This window comes from Prunus persica, chromosome G7 (genome assembly GCF_000346465.2).
Source record: "Prunus persica cultivar Lovell chromosome G7, Prunus_persica_NCBIv2, whole genome shotgun sequence".
Lineage (NCBI taxonomy): Eukaryota > Viridiplantae > Streptophyta > Magnoliopsida > Rosales > Rosaceae > Prunus > Prunus persica.
The window spans coordinates 12,322,020-12,349,156 of NC_034015.1; the positions used below are offsets into that span (position 1 = coordinate 12,322,020).

The 27,137-nt window shown below is 36.3% G+C and overlaps 4 protein-coding genes across 5 annotated transcripts; 2 read left to right on the forward strand and 2 right to left on the reverse strand.

Moving 5' to 3' along the window:
• Positions 768-7,621, reverse strand: LOC18771646 (calcium-dependent protein kinase 20). Its single transcript, XM_007204159.2, has 7 exons — positions 5,708-7,621; positions 3,938-4,081; positions 3,685-3,837; positions 2,827-2,942; positions 2,250-2,417; positions 1,345-1,569; positions 768-1,258 (listed from the first exon to the last, which is right to left on the reverse strand). Exons 1-7 carry the CDS (start codon positions 6,621-6,623, stop codon positions 1,163-1,165), a joined length of 1,818 nt encoding a protein of 605 aa, XP_007204221.1. The 5' UTR covers positions 6,624-7,621; the 3' UTR covers positions 768-1,162.
• Positions 10,217-11,728, forward strand: LOC109950393 (zinc finger MYM-type protein 1-like). Its single transcript, XM_020568980.1, has one exon. The coding sequence runs from the start codon at positions 10,217-10,219 to the stop codon at positions 11,726-11,728; it is 1,512 nt and encodes a 503-aa protein (XP_020424569.1).
• On the forward strand, positions 17,643-23,535 carry LOC18769947. Of its 2 annotated transcripts, XM_020567719.1 has the most exons (16): positions 17,643-17,890; positions 18,023-18,071; positions 18,172-18,324; positions 18,646-18,713; positions 18,824-18,953; positions 19,051-19,139; positions 19,227-19,377; positions 19,456-19,646; positions 20,358-20,572; positions 20,676-20,774; positions 21,185-21,306; positions 21,565-21,666; positions 22,119-22,228; positions 22,372-22,459; positions 22,838-23,037; positions 23,168-23,535. In XM_020567719.1, exons 3-16 carry the CDS (start codon positions 18,214-18,216, stop codon positions 23,394-23,396), a joined length of 1,905 nt encoding a protein of 634 aa, XP_020423308.1. In that variant the 5' UTR covers positions 17,643-17,890; positions 18,023-18,071; positions 18,172-18,213; the 3' UTR covers positions 23,397-23,535. The 2 variants fall into 2 exon arrangements, with proteins under 2 accessions (XP_020423308.1, XP_007203609.1); XM_007203547.2 differs by lacking the exon at positions 18,023-18,071.
• Positions 24,330-27,053, reverse strand: LOC18770641 (F-box protein At5g06550). The gene is made up of 2 exons (XM_007204767.2): positions 25,531-27,053; positions 24,330-24,726 (listed from the first exon to the last, which is right to left on the reverse strand). The coding sequence occupies exons 1-2, from the start codon at positions 26,853-26,855 to the stop codon at positions 24,486-24,488; spliced, it is 1,566 nt and encodes a 521-aa protein (XP_007204829.1). The 5' UTR covers positions 26,856-27,053; the 3' UTR covers positions 24,330-24,485.

Sequence of the window (27,137 nt, forward strand, 5' to 3'; positions counted from 1 at the left end):
TATATATGAGGTGCATTTATAAGTTAACCAAAACCAAATTCACTTTTACACCAGATCTTGTAAAGTGCATTAAGCATTATATGACAGTGATTCGAGAAGTAAATCTTTAAAGTTTTTCGATTACAAATTTTTCTTGTAAGGAGTTGGACAAATTGTAAATCATAAAGACATTAAGATATGACAGTCCCGATCTCTTGAACCACAGGGGTTCAAGAGACTATGGTCACCTACCGTTGAATGTAACATTCAACGGTTCAAAAAGGTTTCTTAAAAAAAGTGCAAGAGTGAGAGAACCGTTGAATATACATCCAATGGTGAGTGACCACAAATCTCTTGGACCTCTGTAGTCCAAGAGATCGGGACTGTAAGATATGATAACTTAATGAAATGGTTAAATGGTTTTCCGTTTTGTAAGGGTATCTTTCACGAAGTCGAATTTTAAGGAAATATTTCAAAGATTGATGGTTGAGATCATTAAAATACATGCAAAGTTAGCTATCCTATAAACGTGTTGATCAAATTAGTTTAGCTTATTTGGTGGATCTGTGGGTTGAAGCTCTCTATGGCTTTTCTGGTTGATATGACCATATGCTACCTCCATCGTTTTCTCTGCAAAAAATTTTGTATGTCTATTATGCATAACCTCCGAAAACGATCAAACAGTAAGTACCTATCTGTTTCTCCCCTGGAAATTTAATTATATAAAACATATAAAGTGTATGAACAGGTTAGGGAACCTTGTCAAAATCAGAAATCTGAACCATAAATTGAAGCTTCTAAACGCATGGACGTGCTTTAATTACGTACCAAAAATAGATGATAAAAAGACAAGTACAAGAGAAAAATGGATTCAATTACAAATAACTTCAAAACAAAAGTGACATGCTGCAGTCAATTCCAAAGTGAAAAAGAAATAGTGAACAGAAAACTAAATGGTAAATACAAAATGAGAGCACTAGAAGAAAAGAAAGAACAGGGCACTAACTCTCTCTCTCTCTCACCCCCTGAAACCTGCTGGCTGATCTCTACAACAGTATGCATCTCTAGTTCTGTTAATTCCTTTTTTCATGAAGGAGCAAATATTGGTACATATTGACTACATAGACTGTGTCGTTGATTCTTTTTTTCTTATGCTTGATGGCTTCCCGAGAGAATCAGAGACTCACCCTACCTTTCTACTCATGTTACTTTGCAATCCCTTGCCGAAACCGGTGTCTTGCATCATGGCGACAAACTCGTTATAATCAATGTGGCCGTCCTGAAAAAGAGAATAAATCAGTTTGAAACTTCTGTGAACAATTTTGTACCCACAAGAGGTGAAAATTGAGCAGGGGAGTCAATTACATTATCCTGGTCAACTTCTCGTATGATGTCGTCTAACTGAACATCTTCTAATCCAAACTTCTCACAGGCCTGTTGCAGCTCATCCCTAGTGATGTACCCACTTCCATCTTTGTCGAAGTACGAGAATGCTGCATACAGGTGATCCTCCTTCTGGACCTTGTTTAGGTGGAGCATTGCTGCTATGAATTCACCGTAGTCTATGGTACCACTGTTGTCTACATCCGCCTGAAATTTTTATAAGAAAAGGAAATCCTTCATCAATCGGGAAACAGAAAATTCCTAATTAATTTGCTTACAAGCCTAGACACATGGGAAATATTCAGCCCGGTCATCTTGTAATTCACCTGGCTGAATATACCAACTGTTAAGAAAACTCCTCCATCAATTGGAACACAGAAATATCAATTATGCCTCTCTTATATTAAACAAGTAATAAATTTAAACTAGGGATAATATAGTAATTGAAACCCCAATTTCTCTCTCCCACGCTCTACTGTTTCTATACTTAAACCTTCTTATTGTTCTTAGTGTGCTAAAATCCCTCCATACAAAGCTTGCTAAGTCTTACAGAATTCTTATTTAACAATAATCGTCTTATTGCTTTCCTTCATTAAGATAACTTTGCACATAAGTTTAAATATTAAGCGAACTCTGTAATCTAACCTATTGATCAACCTAATCCAACTCACCCAGTCTCCTGAATTCAACCAGTATTGGCCTCATTTATTTAAGTAGAACTAAAAATTTAAAAATCCGAAAAGAAATGGAAAAAAAAATAGCTATGAGACTGAAAGGCTTGCTCTCGGCACACAAGGCAACTTGTTTTTTTGGCTATAAAAACTCTTGAAACATAGCATGTTTGCTACATGACTACATAAAGTTCTGTGTCCAAACCTAGCACTTACCGCTTGCATTAACCAACTGATTTCAGAATCCTTGAGATCAGCACCCACTCTTTCCAAGCCAGTCTTCAGTTCCTCAAGGGTGATATGCCCACTATTATCTGTGTCTATCATCTTGAACATTTCTCTCAGGCCTGCAATTTCCTCTTCAGAGAGGCTTTCTGCAATGACCTACAAAACAAACAAAGATGGGCAAGTCATACCCAAATACAGAACAAGATATCACAAAAATCTTCAGGCAGGAAATGATTAGACTGCCAGTAGTGATATCAAACTTGTTTGCTTCTGCTTTCCAATTATCAACAAAGTCTAGGCAACCAGACCAAGATTCGTCACTTCCAAAAAAATACTTTGAGAAGAGCTTATATAGATATAGTAACTATCGCATTGCATAACAAATAGCTTTGTAACAACTATAACATGTCAGACACATGACACATCCTGTGTGTGCTTGTACTTTGTAATGCAACACACTAGCATGAATCAATATTGTTACAGAAAATTTGAATGACAATACCCTAACCATCCAAACCTGACCTTAACATCTTTTAATGTTGTAAAATTTAAGGATGATACTCACTCTGATGGCCATTTTCTTGAGTTTGTTCATGGCCGAGAATTGCTTCAAGCGAGTTAAGACTGCAGAATCAAGAGGTTTATCAGGAGCAACACCATCTACCTGAACCCAAGGGTGGCCTGCACAAGGACAAAAGTGCTACTTAATGCAACACTATGATTCATGATAGAAGAAATGCTGAGAACATGCTAAGGTCAAAAAGTTTGAACAGAAACAAATAAGCATTTGCCACCTTCAATTATGTATCCAGTTATCTACTCATTTATATGCTCAAAAGAAAAATGGATTCTATTGATTACGAAGAAATTTTAATTGACATAGCAAAAACCAAGTTGCAAACACCCTCTTAACATAAATCATAAAAGGCACTAAAGGCATAATATGCAAACAAGGCCAAGTAAATTTTCAAAAAACCAATTGCGAGGCTAACTATGTTTACACTTTCTTATTATCATGTAATGATTGGACTAATAGATACTTCTGAAAAAAATTACCTCTTACAATGAAAAAGAAATATTGAGAAATGTCTCCAATAAACTGCATCTGTGATCTGCCTTTTCAAGTCCCTGATTGTGTTCTATGAGATGTTTAAGAAGAGAAACCACTTAGGTTAACTAATGCTTCCGCTTATGTTGATTGGGTTACATTTACAATGGAGAATCCATCCCTATATTTGATCATTCTTAGTAGTCTATTTCTCAATCACTTACCACCTTGGTAAATTAAATTTTGAACTGTTCACAATTAATATTGCACCGCCCAGTTAAATAACAAACACTTGTCCGTTATCCCTAATGACATGATAAAATGAAAGTTTTAGGTTGCAACAAGAAGTCCAACTTGCAGAGAAATTTTACTCACAAAGAACTTCATGGGCTGTTAGCCGCTTTTTTGGGTCCCTCACAAGCATTCTCCGAACCAAATCCTTAGCACTTTCAGATATGCTGGGCCATGGTTCTGATATGAAATCAAGTTCACCTTTCAAAACCTGCTCAAATATACCTTGCTCCGTTTCTGATCCAGGACATCATAAGCAAACTAGAAATTAGATATAATTCTTATATGGATAAAATTTCAATGAATATTCAATACATCAAAGCCATGATATTCTCACCATCCCAGAATGGGGGCACTCCACTGAGTAAGATATAAATGATCACACCAGCACTCCAAACATCACATTCTTGACCATAAAGCTTTCGAAGTACTTCTGGAGCCACATAATAAGGGCTCCCAACAACATCAGTAAATGTTTCTCCTGGGAGGATGGGTTTTTTGTTACAATTTAGACATGAAAAGAATTCAGGCTAGCAATGTTAACTATGTTGAATAAGTTCCAATTGAGAAAAAGTAACAGTTAGACAAGTTGCTGATTTTAGGAAAATATAAAATTTACAAAAGAGAACGATTGGAAACTTTAAACATACTGACTTGCAGCAGCCATATATGGGGCATGGGAATGAGTCATTTGAATAGGAAACAACAATGGCATTTGGCATGGTTATCAATCGCTTAACGATTATTCGAAGATTAAATCACAAACTATATCCCTTTTCTAAAGAACTCTCTTTAGAATAGTTAGTGTATTAGGATTACATCCCTCTGTGGTCTTCACTTAGCATGTGGGCATGACTTTTTAGAAAAGAGCCAGAAAGGGCTGCAACCCATTTACACAAGCAACAGTTTGGTTTTGTGGTAGCACACCAATTACACAAGCCATATACACATTAAATTAATAATGAAATGAGAAAGAAAATCATATACCAAAGGAAAATAAACAAATGGGATTTCTCCGTCCAATCCAGCTATCATAGTTCAGCTAACCACATTAGCATAAGCATTTACTATCATTATTTTCTATTTCTTCTATATTTGAAAACTTTTTTGGGCCATGAATATTCAAATACTACAGATATTGGACAGACGCATGCAAATGCTTGAAACCTGAGAAAACATCATAGCATTACGAAAGCACCTAAAGGTTAGTCACAAAAATCCCCAAAATGGCTGTTATGCAAGCGTAGACTTGACATTTGGTGATGAATCTTTAAGGGGAGGGCAACCTATGTCTCCAGTAATCTTACAAAGTGCAGTATGGGCTATATGTAGAAGCAACCAACCCAAATCGAGTAAACCTGCCAGTTCTTGAAATTTTGAACCAAGACTTAAAAAAGGAAGAAAAGGGAAAGCTAAGTTCTACCGAAAGAATAAACCCCTGAAATACACACTAGAATCAATTTCATATCAAGCAATACCAAATCCTTCGTCTTTTGAGCTTCAACAATGATATTGCTCATTATCATACCATAATATTATACAAAGCCATCCACCCTTTTCATTTCTTAGCAGTTACATCACTTGTCCGCCTCCTTCTCCAACGCCACACACCCCAACTCTTAACATATGATATCTACCCTGCCACGACCTTTAACACTCTTACCTCTCCCAGTACATTCCCATCCACACACCTCTCTTTTCCATTCTCATCTTGGGTAAAGATTGGTTGCTTATATATGTGCCAAATATCTTCACACTTATGGTCAACAGATTTTTACTTTAAGAACATAGATCCTAACATTTAATTCTTAAGATCACTTCAGAAGCAACCATAAGAGAAACATGGCAGAGCCTACTCCACATAACCACTGTAGAAGTATAAAATCAAGAACCTTGCACATATCAAAGTAAACAAACAAGATAAAATGGAAGAAATAGTAAGTGAATTCTACCACAACCAAATACCAGCAGTAGTATGAGGCAAAAGCATATATCTCTTTCACATATTTATGACAATAGGGTCGAGCAACAAAGTTTAAGTCCAATTTTTTCCATATGGATTCCGTAGACGAATATAACTCTATCTTCCACGAATATGGCTTCATACCTGGCCTAAAGAACACCGAGAGCCCAAAATCTATTGTCTTAAGTGGTGCTTCCTCATCCTGATCGACAAATAGAAAATTCTCTGGCTTCAAGTCCCGATGCATGACACCTAAAGAATGGCATGCTTCGAGAACTCCAACTATAACCCTTGCAAGCTTAGCTGCCTTTCTCTCTGTATAATGCCCCCTTTGTATAATCCTATCAAAAAGCTCCCCACCTGCACAAAGTTCCATCACAACATGAACCGCCACAGCATCTTCATAAGCGCTGATGATTTGTATCACATTGGGGTGACCTGCCAAGTGATGCATTATCTGAATTTCCCTCCTAACATCCTCCACATCCTCCTGTGTTGTCAATTTCCTTTTTGCAATTGACTTGCATGCAAACTCTTTATTTGTTTCCTTCTCCACACAAAGAAACGTTGTCCCAAATTGTCCTTGCCCAAGCTTCCGTCCCAAACTATAAACATCCTTTATATTGCCAGTCTTCCTTCCTAACACCGATTCGACTTGCAGCCCGACGCTCGAAATCCTCTTCATGTGAGCTTTCTTCTGTTTCTCAGCATCCGGGGGCTTACTCACCTCCTCCTTCACCTCTGGCTTATTGGGTTTTTCAGGTTCTGCCTTTTGAGGTGGATCATCATTAATTTTCACAGTTACAGGCGGTGTGCTTTGAACTGGATTTGGGGGAGCCTCAATGGCTTTAGGAGCCTGATCAGGAGGAGCTTTAGGAGCATCAGATTCAGAACCTTTAGATGAACCATGGTTTGAATTTGCGCCATTTTTACTACTGTTTTCTTCCTTAGATTTAGGAGGAGGAAGCCTGTCCTCTGGTGGCCGGTTTCGCCAAACCGCAGCAGTAAAAGATTGCAAGAACCCACCACCAAGATTTGGTCCTACACATGTGTTCCCCATCAAACAAAAACACCAATCTCAGCTCCCTCTATGAATTTCAACATCCAAATCAATCTTCTTGAATCCCATTAACTACAAAGAACAATCCAATCAAGTCCCTACCTCTGCGGTCAGATCAGGGACCTGAACAAAACCTAGCTCGATTCTTTGCGCCCAACAGCATATGTTAGGAAATCCCAACTGCACCCTGTTCTGTTCAAATTCCCACAAAAGCACCCCAAAATTCAATTTTTCCCACAAATTCCATGGAAAAAATTAAAACATTGCATCCGAAAACGTATAGAAACGCCCAAAATTTCGAGATATATCTCAAAAATCAACTGTGAATAAATTGAATCAAAATTTCTTCCAGAAAATCGAAATTTCGACAAATTACAATAAAATAGTAAGGGATAAGAACGAAATTCAAGAAATTCAATTGTTGCCCCAAAAATGTACACACACACACAAAAAAAAAAACAATATTCAAATGATGAGAACAAAAATTTCTCCAGAAAATGAAAACCCTAAAATTGGAAATTGGAAAAAAAAAAATCGATGGAAAGTGCGGGAAATGAAGCTATTGAGAGCGGGTAGCAGAGTCGCGAAGAAGAATGAGAAGCAATTGAAAGGAATCAAATCCTGTGACTCTGAAGTTTTGGTTAATTTTCGAAAATTGAAGGAACGCCATATCCACGTTCTGCATGTGGAGAAGGGGGAGAGATCGTGATCGACGCTACAAATCCATAATTACGTGTTAAGCTCGTGCCACGTAACAACAGACTAACAGCATAATCCATTAATTATTATATTTGAATTATATTTTGTTTTTTCTTAATAAGGATTTTTCTTTTTTGTGTGCGAGGAATTATTTGAATTATCTTACTTCTTAAATTTAATGATTTTGATAATAAAATAAAAATCCATAAATCGTTATTGTGATTTATATTCCAATATAGCTCAAATGAACAAAATTATTTGGAACAAATGGAGTGTACATAAATCTAAAATTGCGTAAGTATCTTGTAGCTCAAATGATCAAGACCATTTACTCATGCAATCGAGATCATAGATTCGATTCTTCCTTCCTCAATATCTCTTGTATCAAAATAAATAAATATACAATCTATGAATTATTAATATCATTTTAACATGATGTTAAACAACTACATTGGTTATATAATGTTATTTTTTGTTTGGTATCGAGGTTTCATGCATAGTAAGTCTCGGATTTAAGGTCCCAATCTAAGGTCCTAAGTTTAAGATGGAGTTTAAGGCCGTACATTTAAGGCTCATGGCAAAGGTACTTCAATATTTGGATAAAGTGCCAAAAACTCCCTGAACTATAACGCTTATCGAAAATGTCCACCATAAATTCTTTTTTCAGCCAATTTAGCCCTTATAATAAATTTTATGGTCAATTTAACACCTACCGTCAAGTTTCGACACTTCCATCAAATTTTCCATCAATTATAAGAGTAAGTTTGTCATTTTACAAAATACAATATTAATAAAAATGTATAAAAAAATTTGTAAAAACAAAAACAAACAAAATTCAAAATAGAAAAAAGAAGAAAAAAAGTAAACACGGGCATGCTGCAGAACCCCATCCCCTCCATAGCCAAGTAAGGTCCTCCCTCACAGACACCCCCCCACCTCGCTTCCTCATCGAATGGAAAACTCGTAACAACCCTAGCGTTACGACCAAAAAAAGGGTTCTGAGAACTCATTTGGATTTGAGGTTAGGGTTTAAGCTTATTTGTTGTTAGGGTTTTGGGAACTCAATTTTGGCATTGCAACAACTCATCTCAAAAGAATGAAGACTTATGGGCTTTTTATAATAAAGACAAAATAGAGGGTTCTAGGTCGGCTAAGGAGCAGTGGCGGATCCACGTTGGGACAAGAGGGGTCGGACGACCCCTTGGAAGGCTGGAAATTCGGCAAGGGACTCCATAAAAGCCCCCTTGGACAGCTGCTGGAAGCCCCCTTGTATGCACACAAAGTGCTCGACGAAAGTCCCAAACGAAATGTCCTGCGCTGCGCCTTGCGCGTATTTTTTTTTTTAAAACGAGCCTTGCCAAACGACGTCGTTTTGGGCCAGGTTTAAAAAAAAAAAAAACCGATTACAGAACAGCACGCACAGCAGCACAGATTCATTTTCTCCAAACCTTTCATTCCCAATTCCACAGCCCCTTTCCCATCCTCTCAAACCCTAACCTCCCAACCTCCCAACCTTCGACAACCTCCATCAACTCTTCGTCGGTGGCCCAATGCCGATCACCACCACCTTCTACCGCCGTCCGCCGCCCATTTTTTAAACTACAAGTAAGTAAGCATGGAAAATCTGATATTAATAATTATAGTGATAATATATATTGTTGATATTGATATTTTTTTTTATGTAATGAAATTTATGGATATGAATCATATTGATTGATTGAGTTTATGCTTGATTGAGTTTATGCTTGAAATTTATGGATATGAATCATATTGATATTTTTTTTAATGTAATTAAATTTATGGATATGAAGCATAGTGATAATCATATTAATGTAGATTGATTGAGTTTATGCTTGATTGATAATATGAATTGATTGGGTATATTAAATATTGATTGTTATTTGATATGATAATTTGGTATATTGAATATTGATTGATATGGGTTTAGGGAGTATATTGAATATTGAGAGTGGGTTATTGAAATTTTCATATTCATATGATAATTTGGATAAAAATTAATGATTGATTGAATTAATTGATTTGTAGATTTATGGAACGATTCTTTAAAAGAAAATTATCTACGAATAGTTCTTCTCTGTCTAATCCGGGTAGTTCAAATGCAAGACCAATCGAAGTAGATGAGATCTTAGCTAATCTTCAAGCAGACCCTGGACTAAGAACTCGAATGGCGGATTATAGTCCTAATATTCGGGATGAGATCCGAAGAGCATATCTACAAAAGGGACCTTGTCAACCTAGAAGTTATAAGTTCCCACAAACTAATCAATCAGGAATTAATAGACGCTTCATTGCTCATTGGTTTGATGATCATGATTGGTTGGAATATAGTATTGCTAAAGATGCTGCGTTTTGTCTTCATTGTTATCTCTTCAAATCTAATTTTGATCAAGTGGGTGGTGATGCATTTACTGGGGTAGGCTTCAATAATTGGAAGAAGGCGAAAGAAAGATTTAACCTTCATATTGGACCGGTTGGTAGTGTTCACAACCAAGCTAGAGAAGTTGCTTACAATTTGATGCATCAAATTAACTACACATATTGAAACAATTGTGATCAAGCAAACAAGCCAAGCTCGCACGGCTTATCGCACTTGCTTGAATGCATCACTTAAGTGCACTAGGTATTTGTTGCGGCAATGGCTTTCTTTTCGTGGTCATGATGAAAGTGCACAATCAAGTAATAAAGGGAATTATTTAGAGCTCTTGCAATTTCTTGCAGATCATGATGAAAAAGTTAAGGCCGTTGTGTTGGAAAATGCTCCGGAAAATTTAAAGTTAATAGCTCCTTTAATTCAAAAAGATCTTGTCAATTCTTGTGCCAAATAAACCATTGATCTTATCTTGAGTGATGTAAAAGATAGATATTTTTCAATAATGGTGGATGAAGCACGTGATGTTTCAATAAAGGAGCAAATGGCGATTGTGTTGCGTTATGTGAATGACAAAGGACAAATAATTGAAAGGTTTGTGGGGGTTCAACATGTAACCGACACTACTTCAAGTGCACTAAAGGAAGCAATTGATGAATTCTTTTCTTCCGCGAATTTGAGTTTTTCCAAGCTACGAGGACAAGGTTATGATGAAGCTAGCAATATGAGAGGTGAGTTCAATGGCCTTAAGACAAAGATTTTGAGAGAACAACCTTGTGCATTTTATGTTCATTGCTTTGCTCATCAACTTCAACTAGCTCTTGTTGCGGTAGCAAAGAAAAACATTGATGTCAACTCTTTTTTCACAACGGCTAATAGTTTGGTTAATGTTGTTGGAGCATCTTGTAAGCGTCGCGATGCACTTAGAGCACAATACCAAGAAGAGCTTGTGAGAGCTTTTGAAGATGATTGTCTTATAACGGGGCGTGGCTTAAATCAAGAAAGGACTCTCAAACGTGCCGGCGATACACGATGGAACTCACATTATGGTACGTTGATTAGTATCATTTCTATGTTCCCATATGTGGTGAATGTGCTTCAAATGATTGTTGATGATAATCCTAATGATAGTTCAGGTGAAACCTATAAGTTATGGAGAGAAATACAATCTTTTGAGTTTGCGTTTCACTTATTTGTAATGAAAGCTATATTGGGAATAACAAACACTTTGTCTCTAGCATTGCAAAATAAAGATCAAGACATTGTGAGTGCAATGAATTTAGTGAAAACATGCAAGGAAAACCTGCAGTTGATGAGGGATAATGAGTTTGAAGAATTGGTTGAGCAAGCATCCTCGTTTTGTTACAAACATGATTTTATAGTTCCTACCATGGATGAGGAATATGTAATTCCAGGGAGATCACGGCGTAATGCTCCAATGAAGATTAATTATCATCGTTATCGTGTGAAGATCTTTATTCATGTAATTGATGGGCAACTTGCGGAATTAAATGATCGCTTCAACGAGGTAAGTACTGAATTACTTACTTGTTTGGCATGCTTGAGTCCAAAAAATAACTTTGTGGCTTTTGACAAACGAAAGCTAGTTCGTCTTGCTCAATTTTATCCTTATGATTTTTCGGATAGAGACTTATTGATGCTTGAAGATCAACTTGGTGTTTATGTTCATCATATGCGTTCGAGTAGTGATTTTTCTCAATTGGAAGGGATTAGTAGTCTTGCGAAAAAAATGGTGGAGAAAGGAATGCATGAAATATTTCCTTTTGTGTATTTGCTTCTTACATTGGCTTTGGTTTTACCGGTTGCAACTGCATCAGTGGAGAGGGTATTTTCCGCTATGAATATTATTAAAAATCCACTTCGCAACAGAATGGGAGATCAATGGTTGAATGATAGCTTGATTGTTTACATTGAGAGAGATGTTTTTGCTTGTATTGATAACGAAATTATAATGCAAAGTTTTCAGAATATGAAAACTCGTCGTGGACAATTGTAACTTGTATTATTGGTTTTGTTATGAATTATGAATGGAAGTACTATCTTTCTATCTTTTTAGCATTATTTTCTTTGTAGAAAAATTTCAGAACTTTTACACTAAGCCCCCTTGGCTACATAATCCTGGATCCGCCACTGCTAAGGAGAGGGCTTTTCGGGGATTCAATAGAAGAAGTTGTTCGAAGCAACTCTCTTGTTCTTGGCTGCTAGACAAGGAGCTGGGTAGAGAGATAATATATCCTCCCCCTAGGATGGTAGCTTCTATTCCTTGATTGCCCTCTTAAATAAGGGATTCTCTCCTTTAGCAGAAACTCAATTTAGCCCCCAAACTTTGAAACTCAAATCACCCAACCCTGATGCTGTCGCAGACCATTAAGCCATGGTTTGTAAATTTCTAAACCCAAAACCCAGAAATAGGAAGGAGAAGAAATCCCTTAACTCAAATTGGTTTGCTTGAGAATATTGCAAATTGGTTTGCTCAGAAAAACATAGCAATGTTCATGGCAGTGTTGTAGAGGTGGGTATCTTCCTCTCCACCTCCACTGCTGCTCTTTCGCTGGAAAAACCTTGCAGATGTGGGATTGCATAGAGAGGGTTTAGGGGATGGGGTGGGGAAGACGTTGATTACTAAGGGTTTTTTTTTTTCTCTTTCTGCTTTTTTAGTTTTTAAAGATTTAATTATTTTTAACGAAAAATTGGATGGAACTACATGGAAACTAATGGTAGGGCTTAAATTGACCATTTAAAATAGTATGATGGTTAAATTAGCTAAAAAAATAATTCATGGTGGACATTTCAACAAGCGTTATAGTTCATGGAGGTTTTCGGCAGTTTACACTCAATATTTTTAGGTTGTGTTTCAGCCTTGAGCTCAAGTACGTAGTTTTAGTTTTTCTAGATTAAGCTTATTTTTATACAAATGATAATGGAGATAGGAATTCCAAGACAAAACCACTATTGCATAGCTGAATGTTTTTTATCACTTGAACTACAAACCTCTTGATTTTGTTTTAAGTTATCTAATTTTTTTTTATAAAGTAAAGGATTGTATTACTCTTTTAATCAAACTCGAAATCATTTGAAAAATCAAACATAAGATTAGAGCATCTCCAGCAGTAGTAGCAAACCAAATTCTTGAAATTGAAGTTTGTTGACCTACGTGGCAATTTGAAAAGTTTTGTTTGATACTTTAATAATTTATGCCCCAACTGACTTTTCAATTCAATTAATACAATGTTATGGAAAAGAATGAAAACATGTGAAAAATGTCTATGTAGTTATTGTTTGAAAAGGAAAAAATGCATGTCTTTAACATTTTCAAGGTAGGTTTTATGTTACCGAAGTAAAATTAAATATTTTGAAGAGCCAATGTTAACTTATTAGTCCTAAAGAGAGAGAAAGAGATTGCAGCTTTGATGATTGAGTTTGACAAGACTGTTGAAGAGAGTTTTGATGATGCGGCTCACTTATTTTAGCATTCCAAAACTGTTGAAGAGATTATTGAAGATGCTCTTATATCATTTGAAGTACTTATCATTTATCTTGCTAAGAAAAGAGAGGTATCCATATATGATATATGTCGTGACTCATGTGAATTTTTTTTCTCCACCCCTAAATTAATCATGTGACTGTGATAGTTTTCGTTTTAATATTTTCCCCTAGGAGTTATCTTTCCTTTACTCACCCACTTTCTATATCCTTTTTTTTTTGGGTCAAACCCACTTTCTATATCTCACACGCTTCTTTATTTTCCTCTCATTTTGTAATTCTTCCTATGATACAGAGGGGCATGACCTCCTAATTATTTTCCAAGTTCAGCTTGATTTGATTCTCACTTTTAAGCTCTAACTTAATCATTTGAAATCCCTTACAAACACCCCAATTTGTTGACATAAATAAGAAACCCAATGGGCCTTTAATTCACATTAGTTCTAACCTTCAACCCATCTCCAGCTCGATGAAATATTTCATCATCATTTAATCAAAAGTAGTTTACCCATTTTGTTACCAATTGTATTTATTGAAGTTACTTATAAGATCATGATGATAGTCAATAGCTAAATGATTTATAATTGAAATTTTTGTAGAAATATCATATGAACTCATACCTCAGTTTCAATTTGTCACCTTAAAGAAAAATTTAAGAGAAATGTCACCTTAATTTTTCAAAATCCATGATTTGTTATCTGACTTTAACACCATCTAATTTTTCATCAATTTTAAAGGGTATTTTAGTCTTTTCATTTGCAAGAGTATTTTAAAAATAGAAAAATAATTATATAAAAAATTGTATATAAAAAAATCCCAATTTCTCCCATCCCATGTGCGGCACCGACGGCTTCGACCAACCCGGCCCACCTTGAAATCCTTCCCACTTCCTCCTTCTCTCTCAACCATAGAACACCTACCCCACACACAAATTCCCTCAACCCACCCAAACCAAGTCCACCTTTTTCGTATTATTTTTTCTTTTTGGTATTTTTTCATTTGCATATTGAAAATTTGTGGAGAGAGAGAGATAGATAGAAACAGAGATAGAGAGCAGTAGGGGGAGGGGAGGGGGTCTTGTGCAATTTGTTTTGAGGGGTGGTGGGGTTGGGATGGGGAGAAAGGGAGATAGATGTATCTTTTTTCTCTCTTATTTTTTTGAAAATGGAAATACTAAAATACCCTTAAATGGATGGAAAATTAGATTGTGTTAAATTCATATGACAAATCATGGATTTTGAAAAACAAAAGTGACATTTCTCTTAAATTTTTCTTTAAAGTAACGAATTGAAACTAAAGTATAAGTTGAGGTGGCATTTCTACAAAAAATTCTTTTATAATTTGAAAAGTTTCTTCTAGGGTCCCTTTGATGGATTTAGATAACATTGTAGGTTTTATTTTTATTTTTTTACTACTACAATATATGCATGCAAGATTTGAATAAAAGAGAAAAACACGTGGGTTCAAATTACTCATTGCATTTAGTCATTTCAAATCGATTCCAAATGTACTACATCATTAATAAATAAAAGATCAATGGGTATGAACATTGTTATCCGCAAAAGGAATTATTGTTGAGACTTTTGGTGCCGAATTTAGTGTCAATATACTACTTTGGTATATTAAGACTAAAATGTAACTTGCTTCTATATATAACATGTTTGTTTATTTTCTCATATATTCTAGAATATGATTTGTGTTGTATCATCCCTCCCTCACTCGGTCACTCCCCTGGTCCCTCTCTCATTCTTTCCAGAAGACGTCTCTGATTTAGTAAACCCTGATGATTTATTTATACCAGAAAACTAAGATGAGACACAATAAGAAGATCAAAATTCTGAAGGCCGAAGAAATAAATATATAAAAAACTGCACGCCAAGGAGAAAAGTACACCGGCAAATGACTTTGACTGACTTTGTCACACCTGACCCTACTTTTGAATATTTGTTCAAAATATATAAAAATATATTAAAGAAGCAAAATTCTTGGTTTCTCTCGTCCCTGGGGAGACAGCCGGCAAACGATACCGACCAAATATTTTATCACAAAAAAGACCAATTCAAATTCTAATGGAAAAAAACAGCTGAAAAGTCAGCAAATAATTGGCCTTTTCTCAACCAACATTACTATATAAATGTCTGCAACTCTTTTCAGGTTTTCACTACTCACTTACTCGATAATATTTCAGAAACATCAGAAATAATTCAGGAAATAAAGATGATGAGTTGTAGCAACATGATGAGAAGGCATTTGGAGTTGCAGGGTCCAAGGCCTAAACCTCTTGTGGTGAGCAAGAATTCAAGGCAGGAGATGAAGAAGAAGAAGCAGCAGCAGCCGATTTCGTCAAATCCAGTTATAGTTTATCTGATTTCACCAAAGGTTATTCATGTGCAGCCTCAAGAGTTTATGGATCTCGTGCAACGGCTTACCGGAAATAATAATAATAATAATAATAATAATCAAGGTTAAATTAGTTGGCCATGGATGCTAGGTTAAGAAAGTTGCTTTGCTTCTGAGTTTTAGGTCTTGCTCTTTCTTCTAAGTGTGTTTTCTTGTTTGATCAGCCATGAAGAAGATCACTTCAGTGAGAACCAACAGAAGCTCAACATAGATTACTTCTTGCATATATATATATATATATATATGTGTGTGTGTATACACTATAGCTTTTGACTTTGATGGATATATATACCATCTTTTTTATATTATTTATATGTTTTCGTATTATGAATTTGCTTTAATTCATCAGGTTGATTCTTGTTTGAATGTTTTTCGAGCTCTCGGTGTATTTTGAAAACCGTTTCTTCCTTCCAATCCAGCCCAGAATATTTGGAATGCCATACACTTAAAGACCATATTCTATTACAGCATGCAATGCAAGTAATCCCACCATGCACCTTTAAATTAGGCCAGATTGAGCCAAATGTTGAATAAACAACAGACTAACACATGGTGTATGTATTTAGCATTACTCAACTACTCCCCAAATAATTACAAAACCCTATTTGCTACTGAAAATAACTTACAACACAAAATCCCTAAGGCAATCAACACCTCATCTATCGAAATTAAAAGCATACGAATAGGGAGAGTTTGGCCCCAAATATGACAATTCTAAATGAAATCACTCACATATGTTAAAAGCATCAGCAATAAATATTAACTTGATATCTAGAATAATTATCCGTATTTGCTAAGAAATGGAACAAACCCCTTCCACCAAAAGTTGTTCAATGCCTTTAGCATTACACAGTGAACCATCCCGTATAGCAAAAGTTTCAACACCTATATGTTTACTAATTCATTATCAGGTGAGGAGGAATTGAATTGATAAGAAGTTGGATTGAAGAGGAGTTATAATCCGGATTAATTTCATTGAAATTGTTTACTTTACTAAACTATTTTGAATCAGGGTATGTGAGGATACAATAAGTAGAAAACTATGAATTCCTGATGGGTTGGTTCTCTATGAGTCGAAATACCACATCCTTCCTAATAGTCCAATTCCCCCAAAATCAAGAGTTCAACTCTTGATTCTGTGTGAGCCCCACTTATATCTTCCTTCCTTGATGAAAATAAATGCATGAGTAATATCGGAGTCCAATTCCTTATTTTGATTATAACACGTCCTCCACTAAAACATTAATATATCCTAAATTGCAAGCACAAGCCACATTAAAATTTGAAAATTAATCTCTAATACATAATCCGAAGGCGACAATGAAGAATCTTTATCATGGTCATTAAAACTCATATTGACAAACGGATGCTTTGGGAGGAAGCCACCTGATTGAATTAGGCCCGCCATTAGAGCTCCCCAAAACAGACGTTGATGTAGAAGAATTTGGACATTAAAACTCAGCACATATTGGTTGATGCAGTAATTGTCAAAAAATTTGTTAAGCAAAAGTTGCTTGTTTCAATTTATTTCGTCCAAACAAAAAAGGAAGAAGCTCATTTTCTTAAACTAATTAAAAGATTTAGGATTTGCCTTGAGAGGGAAGTTATTGTTGAAGAATGTAAAGTTCCACCTTGAAAATTTGACTGAATAAATTACAACTTATAATATGTAGTTTCACTCTTAATAATACTGAGGTTTTTCACGATAAAACCTCACACCTATTGGCCTTTGTAGATGGTTAAATTAAGGACAATATCAGTATTTCTAGTAGTGGACCATTGACCCATCTCTCTGAAATTTAACAGTTATTTTCACTCTCTATATAATATACCCAGCCAGGGCTCTAGAGAGTAAAGGCATTAACATTTCCAAGGAAATTTTAAAAGAAAGAGACTTTGGAAGTTTCAGATTCCATTCATTTGGATTGTGACTTCAGACCGTGACAGCACGAGGGAGATAAACGGTCATTAACGTCCGTGACTTTACGGCGTCACCTTCAGGAGGGAAATACCAAATTGTTCAAACAAAATTTGTCAAATCTCATAACTTTGCCGCATTTTCCCACCCTCTCTCTCTCTCTCTCTCTCTCTCTCCCTCTCTTCTATTCCCTTCTCTTCTCTCTGCCCCTTCGGTTTGCCCTAGTATCTGGGACTGGGATTTGATTTTTGGGGCAAATCGATCGAAACAATAGAGATTGATCTCGTTCGACGCTACGCTGCACTGAGAGCTCTTCTTCGTCAATGCTTTTGCTCTGGAGATCTCTTCTTCACTGAGGTTAGACTCTCTGGTTCTAAAATTGCAAGATTTTGAGGCAATATATGCTAATTAGTCGATTAGGGTTCATTTCGTATTTGATGGTAATCAATTTGGGTTATCTGGAATTTGAATCGGATTGCTTACATACAGATTTACTGCTGAATTGGTGAACGAATCGTAAAAGTCGTTTCTTTTTTTGGTAAATTTCTGTTAGTTTAATCTTTGTTGTAATAGCTAGCTGGGACTTTGAAGGGTTTTGTTTCCTTTGCTTATTGAATCGATGCTCTAACCAAATGTAGGACCTGAAACGACCTTTCGTCAATAGTGTTTGAGACCAAGATATGGCGAAGGTTGCTCCACCTGGTTCTCTACCTTCCACTTCTATGAAGATTGGTGTTGGGACTTTGAAGGCTGGTGCAACAGTGAAAAGAAAGACACCATCTGAACTGAGAGTAAGTTGTTGAACCATTGGGCTTGTTTTTCTCCATGTATTGTTGTGTTATTTTGCTTGCCAAAATCTCCCCTCCCAGGGCTTCACATTAAGTGGGATTCGCTACCGCACTGGGTTATGGACAGGCGATTCAGTTTATGATACATTCTGTTAAAGACTTAGTGCTATATGTAGTTATTGTATGGTGATATATCTGCCTATTACAAACAAAAGATTATGTATAGATTAGTACTCATTTTTATTGATGTGTACTTTCAAGAAGCTTTGCATATAATTCTACAGGCGATATAGTTAAGAAGGTTTTCATTTGTACACATGACAGGGAGAGCAGCGGATGAACGCAATGGAGATTAGTGATGAATCTCCAGCTCCTTTGCTTGGTTCCACAAGGTTTAATTTCTCTACTTCTTTTTTAGTTTAGTTTTGTAAATCACCAGCAAGTTTCCTTTTGTTTTTTTTCTTGGTCTCATTACTGACATGTCTTCTTAATGTAACACTAGTGAGGTGGAAAATGTGCTTAAGAAACCAGAACTGTTCAGGAATCCTAGATACACTGACATTCGTATGGATGAAGTGTATGCTGCAAAAAAATCTAGGTTCAGGACTCTTTCTGGAAAAGAGAATGCTAAGGTTTGCACATAATCATAAAAACCTTTACCCCTCTTATTTTACTATTAAAATTTAACTGTTGTTGGGCTTATGCAAACTACCCTATCATTGTGCTTAGGGAAGTATTTCAGTGGAGCAACCTAGCAGCCTGAAGAATGTTTCTGTGGTCTCAAGTTTGGTTTCCAAGAGAAAACACCAAAATTTCAGGTGTGTCTTTCAGTACAATGCTACCTAATTAATGACAAACAGGCCATCCTTATTTTCTTATCAATTCTATCTTGTTTCTCCAAACAGTCCAGATAATGTAGCTTCTGATAAAAACACTGAAAATGGTGTGGCGCAAGCTTTTCAAACAATTGGAAAGTGTAGTCAAAGTACTTTCCGTAGTGTTACTGAGCTTTCATCAGGCGGTGACAGATTGTCTGGTTTTGCAACTGTCGATGTGGTAAATTTAGTAGAATTTCCTTTTAACTACATAATCTCAAAGAATTTTTTGTTAACGATTCTGCACTTATTTTACCAGGATAAAGCGTTAAAAGGAATGGCTGCCCATGAATCCTCAGTCCCCACTGGTTTACCTGCTTATTCTTTTGAAAGATGCCAGGATCTTACATCAACTGGTTCAGGCAACTTTTGCTTACCTGGTGCAAAGGTTCCTCTGGATTTTACTTTGAAAACTAGTATGCGGGTGGTGTCCTCTTCCCCAGTGAATTGGTTAGTATACAGCTAAAGCTGCTATAACAATTTCTTTAGATTCCACAAAAAAAATTGCTGATATAGTTGGAAATTGACTTGTTTCATTCCTGATATTTATCTTGAGTTTGTATCTCTGTGTTCTAAAATTTTGTATTTATATAGAGTTGCTAACAAAAAAGGTCCTTAAAAAATCAGTTTGTTTAGTTTCGAGTACTTAAAAACAGGATCGCTACTGTTGCATTCTTTTGGTTTGTTAATCCATCCCAATGTGTAGTTAATTACTTGTGCGCATGCATAAAACCGTCAACCAAGATAATCTGTTATGCAGGTTCAATAAACTTGAAGACTGGGTCAAAAGAAGTGACAAAAAGTATGAATTATTAGCAGATATTGACTAGGTGTTGATGTCTTAGTCAAATCATCAATTTATGCTTGTGAATGGATTATATGAAAATACTATAATTTTAAACCTGTGCCCAGATGCAAGTACCATATTATTTCTAGCCATACATTAGTTTTTCATTAGTAAAGTAATTATATACAATATATATATGGACAGTGCAGACATGAGAAAACTAGTCATTTCATTTTGTTTAGAGGGTGTCTCTTACACATTCTATTCACCTGCTACACCCATTTTGTGCTAATACATTGCTTATTTCCATTACTTTTTCATTGGTCATAGTTGGCAGGATGTTTGTAATTAGTTCATTCACTTTGCATTTTCAGGATTCATAGGTCAGTAACGTGCGGAGCCTACACTACTATGCCTTATCTCAAGTTCCAGTCTAATTCTTATGAGGATCAAAATAGGAGCCACAGCTCAGGGCTCACATCAACTTCCCAAGTCATTAGTTCTAAACTTCTACATTCATGGGTTTACCCTCAATCTACGCTACCACCTTCTCTTATACAAGTGTTGACCTCATCAACAGCTGAGGGAGGTGTGCCAAATATTTTTTTGTTTGCAAACTGTTTTGATTTTTCCCCTTTCTTTATTTTCCTGAAATTGTCTTATTATCATTAGTTTTACTTTTACTTTTGCAGCGGAAATGGAATTCTTAAGAAAACGACAGGTAGCATGGGAGGACTCATTTCAAAGTCTTTACTACATGCTTCGCAATGGGACCTGTAATATCTTTTATGGTAATTACTTATGCCCATATATTGTGTTTTTTCAAGCCACTTTTATGTGTGTTTATATATGTAATACTTTTTGAACTCTCTTAATTTATTATTTATTGATGTCCAATTGTTCCTCTACTGCAAGGCTCCTAGCCTTCTTCTAAGAGTGGGGAGACAATTATTGAATCATGCCTTATGTAACATACAAGGATTAATTTCTCCCCATTTTTCATTCTCTGCTAAATCTTTTTTTATGGTAGCTTTTGCATATAACTGTAAATCATCATACACAAAACAAGAATGTCTTATTTCATTGATGTAGCTTCAAGAAGGCATAGACTTTACTTTGTGGAGTCTTATGCCCTAAACCCTCTTTATTTTTTCCATATGAACTCCACACTGATTTCTGTTTTCATTTAAAAATCTTATAGTGTGTACTCCATATTTTGTGGTGATGTTCACTGGTTCTGATGTCGCTGGAGGCTCAAAACGCTTCAACAATGCTTATATCTCACAGTCAACAGGAGCCTTGCGATCATTGTTAAGAGAGCATGTAAGTTGCAAGTTTTTTAGAAGTGTACTCATCTTAATTGTATAAATGTTCACAGTTCTCTTGTTATTTTTGCCTTTTTGTTCTTTAAATGTAATGTTTCAGGCTGAGGATGGCCCTTGTACTGTTGTGTGTAACCTTGTCTTTGTTGTGTGTGTTTTGTGTATCAGCTGAGTATGGACCTTGTACTGCTTTCTTTGTCCTTTTTTTTTTTTTTTTCTGTATGTCTTACATTTTTTCACTGTACAATATTGGCATCAGGATGTTTGTTTCTCTATGCCTCTTTGCCGTTCGAAAGTAGAGCAAGTCGCTCAAGAAGTTCTTATTGAGCTCTCAGAGATGGAGAAGCAGAATTTCAGCCAGGTTAATATCTGTTTTTTCTTTCCCACATATCACTCTTTGTTGTTGTTTTGCTTATTTTATTTCAGGCCTGGTGAGGTCATGAAATACCTTTCTCTACTTTTTGTGGGATATGGTGAAGATTAGTTGCTTGATTGTTCTACTGACTCGCCTATACTGGGCAGCAGTTATCTGTTATTATCCACCACTTGATAATATAAAAACTTTCGATAGTTTCAGAGAACAAGAAAAGAGTAGTCTGAGTCTTGCATTTTTTTTTTGGACAAATAGTCTTACACTTGATAATGAGGTTTGCATCATTCCACTATTAACTTTTTAAAGATATTGGTTGGAAGGATGATCACGCATGCCAAACCATATGCATTGGTCACGTCCTCGTGCCATTTCCAGGTTAACATGTTTTAAAGATCCTTTATCTGCTTAACTTATTTGTGCCTCCATTGCAAATTTTGCAGACTCGGCGCTCGAGTTCCTTGTCTAATATAGATAATACTCCGGAATCATTGCTTGTTTTCAGTGGCAATACGAACGTACATGGTCTGTTCGATATTTTGTTAAATTATAGGTATGTAATTGTAAAAAGATAACTCTGTTGTAACCTCAGCCACTTGGTTTTCAAATTTCATGTATCTGGCTAAACTGATTAAACACTTATTTGTTATGTATCATCTTCTAATTTGATCTTGCTTTCTTCTGGTTACAATTCAGGTCTTTTTTGACTGTCTTGATGGGAATAGATGTTCCTGTATTATATTCACCTGTGCCATTTCAGAATGCTGCAATTTCTTCTCCAGAGGTGGGTGTGAAAAATGTTTGTGGTTCCTTAATAACATTAATTGTTATGCCACGGAGATTGTAGCATACTATGTCAGCATGTCTTGTTGCCATAAAACTGAATTCTGTATCTGTTTGAGTATGTGCTTTTGGGTGGAGCTTCATGCTTGCCACTGCCAATGCTATTAGTAACTATTAGAGTCAAGGCATGATTTATAGCCTTCACCATATTATAGATAATGACTTACTGGGCCTATGTTTTTACCTAATAGGGATCCCAGACCTGTGCAGAGAACAATTCCCACCGTTTTGTCATGAATATGCTAACTTGCCTTTTCATTATGTTGAATTTTCTCTTAAATATATAAATAGAATTTTTTATTCTAACCTTGTTTTGCAGGTTAAATGCATGGAATTGAAAAGACCGGACCATATTGTTGCTCCCAATAAAAGATCCATCATTAATGATGATGGATCCATTAAAAACTCATCAGCTGGTCTCTGCTCAAGTGTTGAAATTAAGGATGCATATCTTCCACCATGGATCATTTGCAGCCTATGTGCCATAATGGGCTCCGAAGGGAAAAGCTTTGAGGCGAGGTAAACATTAGTGTAATTTTCGTTTCATATGAACCCTTGCATACTAGTCTGAATTTAGAGATTTTCTTTGTTTTAAGTAGTCTGAATTTGGAGCTTACCCGTGGCTTTACTTGATTTGGGTTGTTTCCAGCTTTATGAATGAACCTACCTCAAACGGTTTGAATGTTGCTATAGAAGCAGTTCCTGAGAAATCTGATTGTCAAGATGCGGCAGCTGAAGACTTGCAAGAAAGCACTTATGCATATGGTATTCCAGAAGCCACTGTTACTCCTTACTTGCGCATGGGATTATTGGAAACTTTGAAGTTCTCAAATGGTTCTTATTCAGCTTCTCTTTCTTCGGCTTTAGAAGCTGACTAGAAATACAATAATTTGTTTTCACAATGTTTCTGGCTGATTCCATTCTTTAATCCTAACTAATTGTATGTGCTTTGATTTGGTCTAATCTAATTTTGGATGGCCTTGTTTTGCTTCTATAAGATTTGTTTTACCAATTAAATTGTGCTACATGAATCCTGGAAATATGGCAATACATGCTGCATGATTAATGGTTTTATTGACAAAGAATTATCAGCAAATGTACTATAATCTACCCTCTTGGTATGCAGTTGCAACTTCATATGCATTGACAAACTTACGACCATATCGTAATTGTGCCGAAAAAGTTTCAACTCAAGACGATTGTCCAAAAAAAGTTTCAGAAGTTTTTGGTTGTTGCAGTGGATACTAAATACGTTACAAGATTTTATGACCTTGAGGAGAAATTCTTGTTGTACTAGAAAGTTGGTCACGTGACCAGCATTAAGGGGGCTGTATACAATTTTTGCATGCAAGATTTTGCGAACAAGGTTATGTTTTTAAGGTTTCTATTTGAAACTACGTAAGAGAGGGAAGGGGTTCAAGCTGAGGGGCAACTCCTTTTGTGTAGCCTGTTACTCAAAATTCGACAACAAAAACACCCGTTGGCACTTTCAACATAAGTAACCCTGGGAATGGCAATATGGAAATGCTCCTGAAAAGGCCGGGCAAGAATCGATTTCCAGAATCAATCTTTATGATTCATGGTTCGATGGTGAGTAATCTTGAGTTCCAGCTAAGGGTGGGGGTATTAGGCTATCGTTATGTTGAGCTGAGTTTGTTCAAGTTTATGAGTTTCCTACTTTAGTCAGGGCCAGGCAAGTGCCTAGTGAACCTAATACTCGAAAAATGGGAACAACAAATAGGTAGAAGCTCATTGCCTATGAGATTTGAACTCAATTTTCCCCCATGCCTATGAGATGCACTAAAGCAGGAGAAAGAAAAACACTCAATGCCATTATATGGTAAAAAATGATAGAAATACAACAATGTCTAATGAATCAAATTAGTGTCAAAATTGTTGTTCTTTTCCTCTCATTTTGCTAGAGGCAAGATTAGTTCGAGTTTGCTCAGTCTTGTGGTCCCTTTCCTCTAGAAAGAGAACTTGAAAGCACCGGCCTTCGAATCTGTAACTGAATCCCAGAAGGAGGGTTTTTTCTGTTGGGCCTTCTTCTCTTCTGCCTTCTGCGTAAGATGATCAATAGTACCAGGAAAAGAAGCCTCAATAGCACTTTTAAACTTATCATACAAATTCACCCGATCTCTCGTTCCAGATACAAGAGTGCTGGCATTTGGCCTCTTAAGAAAATCCATGACATTCAACAAATTTCTCCTGCAAAACATAAAAACCAGGTAAGTTTAACCGTAAACCTTTCTATGTTCCAAAACAGTGGATTTTATGAATGGGGAATGCACTGCACATCCTCATCCTGCCATATGAAGTTGAAGAAATATAACATTATTTTTTTTTTGCATGCTATGCTATTTGAGTTCTTTTTGGAGTTTCATTTTAATCTAGAGCTGTAAACATCTTACTACGTGTTTTGATTTTTTGATAAAAAAATTATGCTCTCTCCCGTATCCTTGAATTCAAATACCTACACCACACAAACATCTGTTATCTAACATCCAACTTCCTCACTGAGCGAATATTTTACAAAATAACAAAAATGCAGAAGTAGCTGAACTTCTTAATTTCTTAAAAATGTCAGGTCAAGGATATACACAACCCTTACAATCCACTGGCTTTCCTTCAGGCCTATTAAAAAGATACATCTCTCAATTTGGAAATTCAATATTTACTTGACCAAAGATGCCTCTTCTTCAAGCATCTTTCTATAAACTAATCTGTGTTGATTTTTCAAATATCACTAGTGGATGCTTGAAATTACACCTAAACTTCAGCTAAATTCGCCCATATTTTCCTATGGCTTTTTGAAAACAGTGTTATTTCCAATTTGCTCTTTTAATACATAGTAGCACTAATCATCAAAATAGGGCTCAGAAGGCCATATTAACATTATTTGCCAACTTACAGGATTAGTTATATACTACTAGTTTATGATTCTTACAAGAAATGCAATAGAAAATATGAGAATTTTCAGATTAAAAAGCATAACTTACAGAAAATCCATACCTGCTAACATAATTCTGTGTAATGGCAACTGATTCCTCCAAGTTGATCACCAAATGCCACCATCCCTGAGGTACAAAAATCACCTCCCCCGCCTTACAAATGCACTCGATAGGCTTCCTTTTCCAAGTCTTTGTTGCACCATAAAAGTTCATGAACCATTCAATTATTGAAACAGGACATGCCACCTCGGCACCATCTGGACTGGGATGCACCCCTGGAGGAACCACATCAGGAGGAAACAATACCCACTTCTTTGACCCCTTGATCACCGCATTCCAAGCTGAAGTCGAATTAGGATCAATGTGGAACGAGGAACCTGATCCAGCTGGTCCAATTATAATCCATCTGTAATCTGGCCTCTCACTTCCCAACACACCAAATAAGTCCTCCCTAAAATACACTGGAACTTCATACTCTGAACCCAATATTGCAACTTTTTCTCCAAATTTTGGGTCAAATAGATACAGCGGCCTCTCTTCCCTCGCCTGATCAGCATACCTAAAATACTCCCCAAGTTTCATCTCCACCGGCCCAACTGAAAATTGTACATCACCACACACCTGAACCAAATAATCTCTATCCCACTTCTCCAATGCAACCCAATTATCCATACACCCTTCCAACAGCACCGGCTTATTTGGTTCCTCAAAATCAGAAATGAATTCCTCAACCGAAATGCCCCTTCTTCGGATTATATTATCTCTTTGAAGCCATTCAGGTTTCATTTCGAGATTGGCACAGAGCCAACTCTGAAAGAGATAGTCAGAATAAAAGTCTCTCACTCTCAAACCCGAAACACAGATATTAGACGAATCAAATGAAGGGTAATGAGCAGCAATATAAGTAGATTTCCAAGAGCCATTATACAAAAGCCTACCCTCTAGATTATCCAACACAAGGTTCCTCCAAAGGGGCTCATGGTTTGCAAAGACATAGAAAGATTTGCTCACAGAGGCCAAAAACCCCAAATGGGCCCCACCCAAAAACCCCAAAACCTCAAGAACAAGCTCATCTGTTAGGGTTTGGAGATTACCTAAGCCAGTGTTCCTTGAGTTGACAGAGCCTGGGCTGAGGTAGAGATTGCCCAGTGGTTGAACCCCATGTGATTGTGATGGGGCCGAGGCTTTAAGATTAAAACCTTCCTCAACATCATCACCATCTTCTTCTTCCTCTTCCTCTATATCTTCTTCTTGCTGGTATTTTTCGGAAATGGGGTTTTGTTTTGTAGAAAAACTGATGCTTCTTTTGTTGTTTTTGCTTTTCTTTTTCTTATTTTTCCTTATGATTTTGGTCCTTCTGGACAATAAGGTTTTGCAGCTAAGCATTGGAGAACGTTTTCTGGCGCTGCTGAAACAGAAGAATGGCTGCGCGATGGGCAGGGTTTTAGAGTGGCGCAGTTAGAAACGCATTTCTTTAGGGTCCTCCGGTAACGTTTCAAGGCCCGTTTTCATTTTCTGTTTTCATTTTCTACCAAAAACACGTTTGGTATGTGGTTTTCATTTTCACTAGAATTCATTTTCTAAAAACAAATTCAAACTCATGTATAAAAACGGAAAATATCAAATTATCATTTTCATTTTCTACCCAGTGTATTGGTCTGATTGATT

What these genes read in the sequence shown, in the direction of transcription:
- LOC18770641 (XM_007204767.2), bottom strand. Translation starts at nt 26,855, where the DNA reads ATGCTTAGCTGCAAAACCTTATTGTCCAGAAGGACCAAAATCATAAGG. An exon ending in ACACAGAATTATGTTAGCAG is followed by an intron (nt 24,727 to 25,530) that starts GTATGGATTTTC and finishes TATGTTTTGCAG; the next exon opens with GAGAAATTTGTTGAATGTCA.
- LOC18771646 (XM_007204159.2), bottom strand. Translation starts at nt 6,623, where the DNA reads ATGGGGAACACATGTGTAGGACCAAATCTTGGTGGTGGGTTCTTGCAA. An exon ending in AACAGCCCATGAAGTTCTTT is followed by an intron (nt 2,943 to 3,684) that starts GTGAGTAAAATT and finishes GTCCTTGTGCAG; the next exon opens with GCCACCCTTGGGTTCAGGTA. An exon ending in TCAGTTGGTTAATGCAAGCG is followed by an intron (nt 1,570 to 2,249) that starts GTAAGTGCTAGG and finishes TAAAAATTTCAG; the next exon opens with GCGGATGTAGACAACAGTGG.
- LOC18769947 (XM_020567719.1), top strand. Translation starts at nt 18,214, where the DNA reads ATGGCGAAGGTTGCTCCACCTGGTTCTCTACCTTCCACTTCTATGAAG. An exon ending in CTGGAAAAGAGAATGCTAAG is followed by an intron (nt 18,954 to 19,050) that starts GTTTGCACATAA and finishes CATTGTGCTTAG; the next exon opens with GGAAGTATTTCAGTGGAGCA. An exon ending in CTCATCAACAGCTGAGGGAG is followed by an intron (nt 20,573 to 20,675) that starts GTGTGCCAAATA and finishes TTACTTTTGCAG; the next exon opens with CGGAAATGGAATTCTTAAGA.
- LOC109950393 (XM_020568980.1), top strand. Translation starts at nt 10,217, where the DNA reads ATGGTGGATGAAGCACGTGATGTTTCAATAAAGGAGCAAATGGCGATT.